Genomic DNA, 13423 nt, shown 5'->3' with positions numbered 1-13423 from the left:
AAATCCTTCTTCCGGCACATTTTTTTTAAACGTCTGCAAATAAAACTCCTCGCACATGTAAGTCTACACAGCAAGCCAGGCACAATAAGTTCCCCACCACCATTTTAAAACATTCCGAGTAACGCGGGGAATATAAATAATAATTCTCTCCGAACTGCGTGCAGGGACGGGCGTCGTGAAGTAATGTATCACGTTGCTTAATTATTTTCGTTGGTGATATATTTACTTGTAAAACATATTAGGGATGTATTTTAGGACGCTGGCGGCAGATTGGTGAGAGGGGAATATGCAATACAACAGCAATTTGTACTTGAAAATGTATGTGCCAACAGCTTTTGGACGGTAAATGAAGGTAATAAATAACACGAACACACACCCCCTATACACCCGCTCTCCCCCACGCTCCGAGGCCACATCTACCCGGCGAAGGGACGGAGGGATGGGGGCGCGGAGGGCTGCGTGGGTGCAGCCGTGGGTAGGCAGAGACGCGGGAGGACCGAGGCGGGGGGCAGGTTACCACGCAAGCCCCGCGGACAGAGAATCTTTCGCGACTCGGAAAACCGCAGACACTCCCGTCTCGGTGCCCTGAGTCGCCGCACGGCCGCGGCGCGGAGGGCTCCGCCGGGCACCGACGCTTCCCGCAGCACCCTCACTGGGGGTACCGGGTGAGCAAGGCACGGAGCTCCCGGCCTTTACTCACCTGACCAAGACACTCGTACCCAGGGGCCGTTTCCCGAGCGGAACCCGAGGAGAAGGCAGCGGGTCCGAGAGGAGCCGCCGTCCCCGTGGGATGGGGAGCGGAGCTGCCGGCGCGGCCGCTGCACTCCCGGGTGTCCGGGGGAGACACCCCGGAGGGGAAGGGGAGCTCCGCCGCCGGCCAGCCGCAGTCCTGATCCCGCTCCCACGCCTGGGACTCTCCTCCGCCACAGGGCTGGGAAACACGACCTGCTCCTCCTGCTGAAGCCTGCGAGAGCCTCGACGCTACTTACATGGTAGCAGGGGTCCGATCCAAAATGTTACCTTACTCCTGCCAGCGATCGCGAGTCAAACGCTCCCCTTTTTACCCTGTGAAATATATATGCGGCAGAGCTATTTGAACAGTAGTGGGAATTTAAATTCGCTAATCCACGGTCAGTCTAGAAATGCTTAGCAGATTTGAACGGTGGGTCGTTCAATGTGAAAACATAATCTTCAAACGCTAGCTCCGATTAAAAGTTACCTTTAAAAAAAAAAAAAAAAAAAAAGATGTTATTTTACCAATGTCGGCCATATTCTCGTTGAAGGTTTCTTTCAAGGCGCCCCTGAATTATATCGCTCTGGGGCACGGTGTGAAAACAGAAGATCCTGTCTGAGATACACAGGACTCGAATCCTGCCTATCACCCTCATCTCCGACCTGAAATACATGTAATTTGCAGCATGTCTCATACAATAATTATACAGGTTGCGAAATATAACGGAATAAATAGAATTATTCACTCGGAGCGAGAACAAGTGTAATTCACAAGTGGTTTTCTCAAGGCAATTCAGCTCCTTCAGGAGAAAGCGTTGCAATGACTGGGAGGAAAGGAGGCTGTCTAGTGCCTGAGGCCGAGGCAGACCGGTGGGTATCTACCCGCGGACGGCAGGTACACTCAGTGGGAGACCGGTCCCCCTAGCCAGCCCTCAGCCCCCCCACCTCCACGCAGGGTACAACCAGGAGGAGCGGCTGCCCGTGGCTCCGGCACCCCCAGCGCGGGGGTTTGCTGTCTGCTCCAGCACCGCTGAAAATCCCAGGCTGCGGGGCTGCTGCGGGCGTCGTGGAGGCTGCTGGTTCCCCAGCGGCGAGGGGGTCCCACCGGGTTCCCCTCGCCCGTGGGCAGCCCAAGGCCCTGTCCGCCGGGGACAGGTTATTGCCCCCTCGGGCGGTGTTGCGCCCGTGGATCTTTGAGCGTGGTCCTTCGCCGGCCGCGGGCAGGCCAGGTCCTTGCACAGGGGCTGCCCCCCGTCACTTCGCAGGGACTCGCTGTCACCTCAAAGCACATCCCGACCGCACGGCCTGGAAACCGGCTGCCTTTTCTATACATCTCCTCGGCTATTTTCACCGTGGAACGGGGGAAATCTCGCTCAGAAAGTCCCTTACCGGCCTCCGAGGAGACACAGCCAATATTCCCACGTTCCGCGGCCGCGGATTATCCGCGGCCTGAGAAATCACAGCGCTCCGCGGCCCCGAGAGCTGCGAGCGGCGGGCTGATAACGCGCCCGCACACCGCGGGAAAGCTAAAATGCCGCACGGAGCGCAAAGTCCCCGACACGATAGCCTCCTGAAAAACAGATCCCGCTCCTGCAGGTACTTTTCATGTAAGTTATTTCACGAACGCGTTACAGTCAGATCTGAGGGTCGGAAAGCGCTCTGCGCTGATCCCCGCAGAGGTGAGTCCTTTTGAATTCCAGAAATGTAAAGCTAGAAGCGCACAGTTAGCGCGGCACATGATACTCTCTAAATGTACCATAAAGGTCCTCCAATAGCTCTAATTAGAGCTGCAGACCACCGCAGGAGACAGGCGGCGAAAGCAAACCTCCCTTTGTGCCCGACCAAACTCGTCCGCCACTCAACACCGGCCGGTCGCCGGCTCCTCGCACCGGCATGGCCCGGTCGGACACCGGTTGAGGACCGGTTTTCACCCCCCAGCTCGGCCTCATCGGCCTCCTGCCACTGGCGGAAAGAGAGCGAGCGTAGCATGACCTGCCCCGTGCTCTGCCTTGCAAATTCAGAGATATTTTTTATATATATATATATATATATATGTATAAGGATATGCGGCGGTGTCTGCGCGGAGCGGCCCGCCCGCGCGGCGGCGGCGCGGATCCCACGCGTGTGCGCGCCCATCCGCAGTGAGGATGTTGCGCGGGTGCGTGCGCGGGCGCGGCCAGGTGCGAGCGCGGCGCGACGCCGGCCACGAGGTGGCGCTGTCGGCCCGCGGATGCTGCCGGCGCGGGGAGCTGTCAAAAGTCAAGGTCACAAATCGCCTCTTTTTTCCCCTCAAGGTCAAGGTTTCGGGCCTTCGCTGTCCTGTCATCGCCACGCAGCCCCCCCCCCCGCCCCCCCCCGCCCCCCACCTTCCCGCTGAGGCATCGCCAGGCTGGGCGGCGTCCCCCCGTCCCAGGGCCCGGCCGGCGGACTCCATTTGCCGGCGAGGGCTGCAGCGCTGCACTGGTATCGTCCCGCTCTTCCTCCCCCAGGCCCCTAGCCCTGTTGCAAAACCACTGCTTAACATTATCGAAACATTTAGAGTTTAGGAACGCTGGTTATCAGGCGTGCCTGCCCCCCCCCCCCCCCCCCCCCCCCGAGAAACACCATGCAGGAAAAAACCACCATATATACATAGGCTACATAATGGAAAACAACAGTATTACAATTACAAGACAATTACATTATATTTTTCTTCTGAAATGTACGTAGGTATGGAAAAATAAAGAGTATTTCTTTCAGGTTTTGTTACAGTGACTATTTTATTAACAGTATTAATACTACTATACCTATCTACACGTCTTGGGTTTTCATTTTTCAGTAGAAATATAAAAAAAAGAGGGTGCACAAGTACATTTTCACAGTGCGCTGATTTTTTTTTTTTTATTTACAAGATAGCTTCTTATAGTGAATAAAAACAAAATAATGTGCTGGTTGAAATAACTGATTGGATTAAAAGGTGCTGTAAAAAGAATCCCTAAACGTTCTACTGCGGCCTCATAACAGACAATAAACAAGGAGAAACGACTAATTACTTATAGATCAAAATATAGATTATATAAATCAAAATACTTCTGGGGAAAAACATATTTCAGTTCAAAAGTTCTTGGATTTTTTTTTTCAGGAAGTTTTGGGTTTTTTTTTTTTTTTTTTTTTTTTATTGTAAAGAAATGCCAATGTTCACGGTTTTTGTATCCACCCAGAGTCAGTATTTTAAGATTTCCGGGGATATAGAATATTAATTCTTGGAGATTATTTGAGGTTTAAAATAGGCAGAGTCCTTTTAAAAGTATCTATTGTACGGTCTGCAGAAGAAAAAATGAACAACAAAAAAACCCCAGTTCAGTTGCCAAATCATCTTTTGAAAATAAAAAATAAAACCAAAGACATCTCCAAGCAAATATTTTCCTTTCTATCCCCACTAGTTTGCGATGTTTTTAATTTGCTATCAAGATAGATCCTCCACAGAGCTTCCTTCATTACTGATGTCTCTGAAATCCTTATTCAGTACCTTCGAGGTTTATTATTACTTTTTGACATTAAATGCATTGCTTAAAAACATACAGTAATTGTACTTTTTTTTTTCACTATGGTTTACCTGAGCAGTCATTCAACATACAGTTTGGATTGCAATGGAAGAAAACCAGCTTATGTGTCCACATCGACCTCCTCACGTTAACCAGCTCTCGCATCATGGCCACGAAGAGTCTTCTCAAACAGTAAGGTCGTAGAAGTACTTACAACTTTCTCAGAAAATCGTGTGTCTTAATTGCAAGTGTATCTCTCGGGGCTGGGCGTGTGGGCTTTACAGTCTGTCAGTGATACTGGCTGGCTGCTTGGGATTTCAGGAGAACTGTCAGTTTTAACCATTTTGCTACAGCAATATTAAAAAAAAACAAAAAACAAAAAACAAAAAAGCTATAATTCCAAAGATACAGATCTCTTGTCCTGAAAGAAGAGGTTCATTGTCTTTTCTCTTTTTAATTATTATTAATAATTATTTTAATCTGAACACGAAAAAAAAGTTCTGAAACTTGTGAGTTGCTGCTTCTCCATTTTTAATCCATTAACTGGTAGTCTTCAATTTGTTGATCACTTTTTTCTCTTTGACCCTTCTGTTTTGGAACCAGATTGTGACCTGTCTCTCTGACAGATTTGTAGTTGCCGATATCCTCCTCCGTTTGTCTTTGGTTATGAATTTATTTGTAGCATATTCCCTTTCGAGTTCTTTTAACTGGACCTTTGTGTAAGGCACTCGTTTCTTTCTCCCACGTCTGTACGAGTTCGCATCGGAGGGATGCGAAACGACGTCTGGAACAGAAAAACCATGCAGGCAAGCGTTAGAAAATCGCTCGACTCGCTTAGGACATCTTCAAGTGGTACAGGGGTTAGAGTTACAGCGCACTCCTCCGCCTGCCCCGCTCCAGCTTAGCTACTAACGCCCGGCTCAGCATTTGGGATTCCTCTTTCCTGGCCGCCGCAGACAGCTTTTCCGCACGGAAAGGCTCGCTTCTGTCAGACAGACAAATAATAATAACAAACCCCATGGAGCCCTGCGAGGGACTCCGGGAAGAATCGCGCGGGGCTGCAGCGATTTACCCAGCCTGCGTGCTGCGGAGTTTATGGAAAATAATACCGCAGACCTTCCCGCGGCCCTTTTCAGCTGTTTCCTCTCCCGGGGCCGGCGGCGGGGCCGGCCGGGCTAGGCGGGATGCGCCGTGCGCCGGCGGGGGGCAGGGGGCGGCACCGGTGCCGCTCCAGCGGCGCCGGGGCATGTGCGGGCCGGGGCGAGATGGGGCCGGGGAGCGCGGGCGGGGCGGGGAAGGGTCAGCCCGGGGGTGATCCCGGAGCCTTGCCGGCGGGATACCCGGGAGGGGCGAGCGGGGGAGGAGGGGGGGGGGAAAGCAGGGGGAGCCATGCAGGTGTATTACCCTGGAGGGTGGATTTCCAGAGGTGAGGCGGCTGGCTTTGCTCCTTGGGGCAGTACACTTGCCCGTTCCACCCATTGGTGATGGCCCAAGGCTGGTAGCTGTCCATGGGGAGCAGGGGGTCGTGGCGCGGCTCCCCGGGGCCGCCGATGGCGGGCACCACGGGCATATCCAGATAGCCAGGCACCGGCTGGTAGGGCCCGGCGGCGTAGCCCTGGTAGAAGGCGAACTCCTTGGCCCGCGACGTGAACTCCTCGCCGGAGACGGAGGTGTCCATGTACTTGTCGGCGAAGGTGGAGGCGGGCTGGGCGCAGGACTTGATGGCGTTGTGGTGGGTCATGCGGCAGGGGTAATAGCCGCCGCCGAAGTAGCCGTAGGGCAGCGCGGCGCCGGAGGAGCTCTGCACGGCGGCCGAGCAGGGGCTGCACTGCTTGACAGCGGGCTCGGCCATGCCGGCGGCGGGGGCCTCGCTGGAGGTGTAGGCGGCGGCGCTGGGGGCGGCCAGGGGCGCGGGGTGAGCCATCAGGTTGCGGCAGGGGTTGGCCGCCGCCGCCGCCGCGAAGTTGCTGCCGGCGTGAAACCCGTCCATGTTCTTATTGATCTCATCCAGGCTGTTGTCGTAGAGGAACATGACGGGCTCGATCCAGCGGGGGTGGAGGAGCACGGAGGCTGTCATAGCCCGCTCCGCATTGAGACTAGTGGCTCTTTTTTAAAAGCCCCAAAGACTGAAAAAAGAGATACTCAATCTCCGGGACTTGACCAAGGCTGACGCGCCAGTGTCGCGCCAGACCGGCCCTCATTGGGCCGCCCGCCCCCACGTGATATGCAAAGCAGCTGATAAACATCTGAAGGAATAAAGTGGAGATAATTAAATAACGCAATAACCGCGCAGGGCCGGGTCCCGGCCCGGGGGCGCGGGCACGGGCGCGGGCACGGCGCGGTCCTACCGCCGCCGCACGGGGCGCGGGCGCCGCGGGGGGGGCGGGGGGGCCCGCCCGTCCGCCCTCCCTCCCTCCTCCCTCCCTCCTCCCTCCTTCCTCCCTCCGGCCCTCCCTCCCCTCGCCACCGAGGCGTGAGCATTTTGGCCCCGTTGTTGCCACGGCGCGTTCCCCGAGGTGCGGGGCTCCCCCCCAGCACCCCGCCTTGATTTCTCCCCTGCGCCGCTTTCCTGGGGCCCTCTCCGCCCCGAGAGCCGCGGAAGCCCCGGAGGCCTCCCCTCATCTCGGGGAGGAGATGAGCCGCACCCCTTCGACCCTCTTCCTCCCCCGGTCTGAACCGTCGCGTCTCCCCGGGGAGCGCTGGCGGGGGCCCGGCCGGGTGGCGCGGGGAGCCCGCTGCAAACCGCGGGCGGAGGAGCGTTCCCCGGGCCGCACGCCAGGCCAGATAAGGCTCTCGAAGCGGAGCCTCCCGGGGTCCTTTCTGGGTGTTTTCCTCCTTCCTTCCCGCCCGTCGAAAGCCCAAGACCCATCTCGCTCCTCTCGCCACAAAGCCTCAGAAGTCAGATAAGAGAAGCTGACCAGGAGATCCCGATTTTATTTATTATTATAGGATATTATATTTATTTTTATTATTATTATTATTATTAGAATGGGCTTGGGGAGCGGGAGGGTTAACTGGTCTCAATCGCGATTCCGCTAAACTATTTGTTGCTGTAATAATAAAACCCGGGGCCTACAATTCGGCTTGAATCTTTTTTTTTGCCTGTAAAATATCACGTCGGCTTGTATAGTGTGCGCACGGACCCCGGGTGCTTTTTTGTGCTGGGAAAAAGTGGTTTATTGGCTGAAAAAATCTTTTTTATTGAAGGTCATACCTCTCTGCAAGCGAAAGCTAGAAAAAAACAATTGCGTTCCCTTTTCACGATACGTGTTACAGTTTTTCATAGGGCGAAATTCCATTTTTAATATTCCCCCCAACTCCCATCGGCGCGGATGCGTTTCCCCCCAGCACTCGGTTATTCGCGCACAACCTTGAACTCAAACCGCTCCATCACCGAGCTATCAATAAACTTGACCTAAAGCAGCGTTCATCTCATCGTTAACAGCTCTCAGCCCTCACGCGTGTGGACAAAACAGCCCTAAATACTCCCATCCTGAAAAATAATTATTTTTTTTTTCCAATCGCATGTTGCTTTGTTTTGCGCCTGACAGCTCGGCGTATTTATTATCCTATTGTGCTTCCCATTGACGTTGTAGCATTGTTTTGCCCGCATGGCTACAAGCACAGAGCAGTCCCGGGACGTACATTGTTACCGAGCAGGCTTTTCCTTGCCTAGCGCAGAGCTGCCAGCCATGAGAAATAGCCCTTTGGCGCCCATGGACTTTTTTCAAGGTGCTTTTTGCGATGGGGTAGGATACCTGAAGTCGCTGTCATTCCCCTGCTAATTTGGCAGCATTTTAGCCGCTTTTTTTCTTCATTGTAGCCAATAAAGAGTTCCCATTTGGACTTCGCGTACTCTTTTCCGCATTCTTCCTCATGGCCAAAAGCAAATATTTATTCCCCGCATATTTTTCCTTTTCTTTCAGGCTCCAGTTTTGAAACCTGTGGATTCCCCCGGCCAAACATTGCTTGACTGGCATGAATTGGGTCGGTTTGTTTCCCTCTGTTTTCTCGAGGCTGCTTCTGAAAATCGCGTTGCAGCGGGGTGGGGGGGGAGAAGGGGGAAGGGAAGGCAGCTCTATGGGGCAGCGCTGTTTTACATACGGGTTAGACACGGCTAGAGGCCAAGGTCAAGTTGAAAGTTGCAGTCTAGCCAATGTGAGAACTGTCATTCACAGCCCGAAGATCTGTCTGATTTGTTAAAAGCGGGTAGCCATGAGAACACTAATCTCCCCAGCTCGCCTCCCTCACCACCCCCCCCCACCCCAGCCCGCCCCCCTCTCCAAACTCTGCTCTCCCTCGGCCGCGGAGTGTTTCTCGCCTATCTGCCTCTGCTTTTCAAGCCCCTTTCCATAAGGAGGGAGAAGCCATGTGAAACTGTAGCTTCCAGCCCCGGTGCAAACTGTGCAAGTGGTGGAGGGTTGAGGGGGAGCAAAGGGGTGGGGGTGGGGGGTGGTATCCGGTCTGCTGAGTTTTGGTGGTTGTTTTTTTGTTTTGTTTACCCACTTGGGGCTGTTCCAGTCCTCTGTACGAAAGGGAGAAGGGAGATTAGATTAAAGAGCTCTCTTTTCTTCCTTCTCTGCATCTCTCCCTCGCTCTAGAGCTCTATTTAATCATGAGGGAAGAGGGCCGTGCTTTTCACTGCTGATAAGAGCAGCACTACAACTGTCCCCTTCCCCTGTTTGCCATGACGTGGGTGGGAGTCAGGGAGTGGGACCGTTTCCTCAAAATAGACGAAATGCATCTGCAGAGTGCGTACGCAGTATCAGAAAGAGAGTTATTGTCGAACCCGGGAGTTTACGCCTTTGTTGTGTTTTCCGAATTTGACTGACTTTTAATAAATTATTGACACCGAGAGAGGAGAAAAGCTTCGTCAACTATTTTATCCCCCCTCCAGTTTTCATTCCCCAGCTATAATTCCTTCCTGCCTTAATGGGTATCTGCCATTCAATATTAGAAAGGAACCGTGAGGGCTGAAGGCATCGAGCAAAACAGATGTTCTTCGAAAATCATGGACCCTGTAATGAACACCAAGGATAAATGTATGCCCGAGCTTACACCCCCCACCCCCCCACACCTTGAACATATACCGTTCCCTATCAATTGTGGAAGAGCTTTTATTTTTCGCAGTGTAAGGCTTGGGATGCGCTAGATAAATTAGCCAAAACTAAGAGTTTTCCTGAAGCCACTGATTGATTTGGCCATGCTCTACAAACGCTTCATTTTTAAAAATTAACTTGATAATTTAATGCTTCCATGCACGCAACTGACAGACCAATCGAAGCTTCTTCCAAGTTTTTTGTCTTTTTCGTGCGAAATGCAGTAACGATACAGCGAATACAAACGTATGGTAGAGCCTCAGCATTTTCCAAGAGATTTGATGCAAACCTCAGAACTGCTCTGCATTTATCTAGCGTGTAAAACATCTTGGAGAGAAATACATCTGTTAAATCGTTTCCTCTAAAACGAGTATTAATTACTTCGGGAGCAAGAGGATGAAGCACCATGATCAGTAGGAGGATTTTAAAAGACGCTGAAGCCTTTCAGAGCCAGGCAATTTCTAACTGATTTTCCTATTCGACGGCACTCACCCCTTGCAGTGCACGGCCATGCCCACCTCAGGTATTACAAAATCCTTTAGTGGCATTTTCCTCCCTTGGCCTCTCTGAGAGTGGTCAGATGCATTTAACCTACTCCGCAGGTGTAAGCAAGTGCAGAATTGGGCCCTTACGATTGTTTTGAACCAAGTCACTGCGTGCTACTGCCGTGAAGCCAAAGACAGTCTTGCCACAGTGAGGACTGGAGGATTTTGGCCTTAAACGAGAAAATACAAATTATTTGTAAATCTCCCCACGTGATAGGAATACGGCCAGTCATTTTCCTAGAGAGGCCTTAAATTTTCTCTTTTCTTAGAGAAACCAAAAGTCCTTTCAGCTGAATGTCAGCTTTTGCAAATACGGAATTTCTCGGCAGAGTATCTAAAAGGCTTTTTTTTTTTTTTTTTTTCTTCCCCAAGCCAGCCTTTGTGTGATAACACACACACGCACCCTCCAGAGCCCTGCCGCGGAAATGCCCGGCTGAGGGGAACTCTGATTTCTTGTAATCACAAGCGTACGAATACAGAAGAAAAAAATTGTCGCTCAAGGAAATCCACTCTCACTTTGCCATCCACTGCTTAGAGCTAATTAATGAGCATGAAGAAAAAAAAAAATCGTGGCTGATTGCTGAAAATATATGTTTGTCACAGAGTTAAATCCCTCTAAACCCGCTAAAAGATCTTAGCTGATAATGGAGGGCTAGAGGGTGATCTTAGTTACTAATAATAATCTCTGTCCTGCAGTGCCCAGGAGTCTTGGAAGACGCGGGAGTAAAGTGATAGCAGGAGCAAGAGACTTAATCGAATTTGATTTTCATGAGCAAATGAAATTTACCTGCCAGAAGGTTAATCTGGAGCAGTACTGTCACCGCTGTTTTCTTCTACAATTTCTAAAGCATTAAGGATCGAGATAAACATTCCCGAGTCCGTTTTAAAGACACTTTGTATTTCAGGATATTCATGTGTTTCTAATGGAAGTAAGCAGCTTTACGAGCAGGGTTCGCAGGACATCTTAACTCTCTCCCTCCCACTGCGTGCTGAGGGGGGGCTGAGATAATTACAAAATGAGAAGAATTTGTAAAAGCAAATGCAGAAGGGGAAGAATCCGAGGAGATTTGCGAAGGCTTCCTAAAAATCCTCAGGCGCACACTAGATACGGACCTACCTATTTCAGTCCACCCAAACTTTCAAATTGCCACCTCCTAGAAATAAGGTGTGCTCGAAAACACTCGAAGTGTGGGACAAGAACTAATCTTTATGGAGTGAGATCTCAGAAGATCGCTTCACTCCCTATTATTGTTTTCTTACAGCTCTAGCAAACACGCTGGAGGTACTTCATGTGATTAAAGTGAAAATGGGAATGATCCTGACTTCTGTATCACGGACAAGGTCTCTTTTCTGATTTTTTTTTTTTATTATTATTTTATTTTGGTTTACATTTTTCCCTTTAAAATTTTCACAAGCGTATTTCCAGGGGGGTGCGATAGTTTTCTGTTTATATTTGGCGGGTGAAAACAACAGAACAGAGCGTTACGTGTTGGTAGTCAGCAGAAAATACTTTCCTTAAACTGTCGTGTAAATGCAGCGATGAAGAGAAGCCCTTGCAGGCTCTCTGTCAGCCGCAGGCTGCTTGAATGCAGTGATAAAGTCCCCCTTACAATTTCAATTAATTTTGCCATGCAAACTGAGACGGATTTCTTCGCAATCAGCTCTGCTCGCTCGCACAAAGGAAGCCGAGATCATTTTTATTTTACTCTTCGTAAATTCTGATAAGCGAGGAGGCCAAACTGGCCGTGCAGATATCCACTGCAGTAGTTGATCAAGTCGGTAACATCTTCCAGCTAAAAATGTTCTAGTGTGAACGTGTAGTAGCAACAGATAACAAAATGGTACTCAAGTTAATCTTCCTTGATTTTATTAGCCTTATCCTCTGATTTTCAGTATTTAGCGTTTTAAGGGTAAATTATTTCCTCGCCTTATCTACCAGTAGGTCACTTTTTGGGGGGGCGGAAGAAAGAAAATAAAGGGTACAGTGAGCTGCAATGGCATATCCTCTCTATTTCTGCTGGGAGCTTGTAATAATTGCTACCACATGATCACATGGTGTATTGTTGCAGCCTGATTACAATTAAACTTATCCCTCCACCTTTTTCATTAGGGGAAGGAAAAAAAAAAAAAAAAAAAAGTTCTTCCTGAGCTTCAGGCCCACTTTGTGCTGTTTTATTTCCCTTTGAAAAGCTGTCGGAGAGAAGCCGAAGTCGCTCTTTCCTTTACAATGCGAGAGAAAACGTTTCCACAAAGCCCTTCTCACCATAACATTCCTGTAATAGCGTGACATCTACACAGCGTCCGACCAGGAGGGCTCAGGGACAGGAGTGGACGCTGCTGCTCTCTGCAAGAAGTTGCAGGGTCTTTTTTTTTTTTTTTTCTCTTCATGCTGAGTCCAAAGCCGTATCTTCACCTAGGGAAACAATAAGGCTCTCAGTGCTAAAGACGCCTGTGCGCAGTATCTAGAGAAAGCAAGGGGAGAGAGAGAAAAAAAAAATCATACAGGAAACATTGGACATGTTTGCCTTTACTGGAAGACAGCTGTTTGAGTACATTCTCCAAGAGGGTTTTTTGGTTCCCTTTTCAGAAGTGGTTTTAGTGATTAAAACATTGACTTGATGGAGGCAGATTATCTCTAATGTCTGGGTCTGTCTAACAGCTCTTTTTCCTCACTTTTCCAGCCCTTTGCTGAGATGAGACTGTACATACGCGGGGCTCTAATCGCGGCTGTCTTAAGAGATATCTTACAAGATATTACAAGATACGAGGACTCACCACACTGACGGGAGGGGAGGGTCACTTTACGGGACAGTCTAGCTGGAAGTTACCTGAGCCACGAGTAAGAGATCTTCCCTGCGGAGAGGGGGGAAGAGAAAAAATACTTTCACCCCCAAACCACGCTGCATCGATCAAACCCCTGCAACTCTGTCAAAGGTGCTGGAGAGGGGCAGGAATGGCCGCTGGAGAAGCCCCGTCAGTGCTGTCCCATGCCCCGCTGGCTCCTCCAGCGGGCTGGGCGGCTGCGGGGCTGGCTCGGCGCTCCCGCCCGCCGGCGCGGTGCCCGCGGGGCTCGCCCTGCCCGGCCGCCGCTTGGCAGAGCGCTGGGCTGCCGGCCCGCAGGCCCAGGCTGGGCCTTCCACACCCGCCCGGCAGCCGCCCAGAGGCACACCTGTGCCGGGCGACCCGGCCGGGCTACCAGCTCCTACCCACGGGTCCCGCCTCAAGGACCTTCCCACGGCTCCTTCCAGCCCCCGGGCACAGATGAGGCTTGCTTTGGGTATTTTTTTTTTTTTTTCCCTTGGCCCATTTCATCTGCCTCTCTAGCGCTCTCTGCTCCGCGGGCGCGGAGAGGGGCTTTTGCAGGCAGCGGGTGAGAAGGGAGGTGCGTGGCCGCAGGCGCCGTGAGGAAGCGCGCACCCACGCAGGCACCAGGAGCGCACACCTGAAACGAGTCCCGTGTCCGCTCGCCCTGCCTGGTGTGTGTGTGCGTGTGTGTGACCACACACGTGCCTCTCGCCTTGCG

At 51.5% G+C, this 13423-nt stretch overlaps 1 protein-coding gene across 1 annotated transcript; it reads right to left on the bottom strand.

The window, feature by feature from the left end:
* Positions 1 to 3489: 3489 nt before the first annotated feature.
* HOXA13 (homeobox A13) lies at positions 3490 to 6620 on the bottom strand. Its single transcript, XM_075745934.1, has 2 exons — positions 5661 to 6620; positions 3490 to 5040 (listed from the first exon to the last, which is right to left on the bottom strand). Exons 1-2 carry the CDS (start codon positions 6331 to 6333, stop codon positions 4796 to 4798), a joined length of 918 nt encoding a protein of 305 aa, XP_075602049.1. The 5' UTR covers positions 6334 to 6620; the 3' UTR covers positions 3490 to 4795.
* Positions 6621 to 13423: the final 6803 nt, after the last annotated feature.

Source organism: Balearica regulorum, chromosome 2 (assembly GCF_011004875.1).
Source record: "Balearica regulorum gibbericeps isolate bBalReg1 chromosome 2, bBalReg1.pri, whole genome shotgun sequence".
NCBI classification, from domain to species: Eukaryota; Metazoa; Chordata; class Aves; order Gruiformes; family Gruidae; genus Balearica; species Balearica regulorum.
The sequence above is the reverse complement of the archived record's forward strand: the minus strand, read 5'-3'. Positions and strand labels throughout refer to the sequence as shown.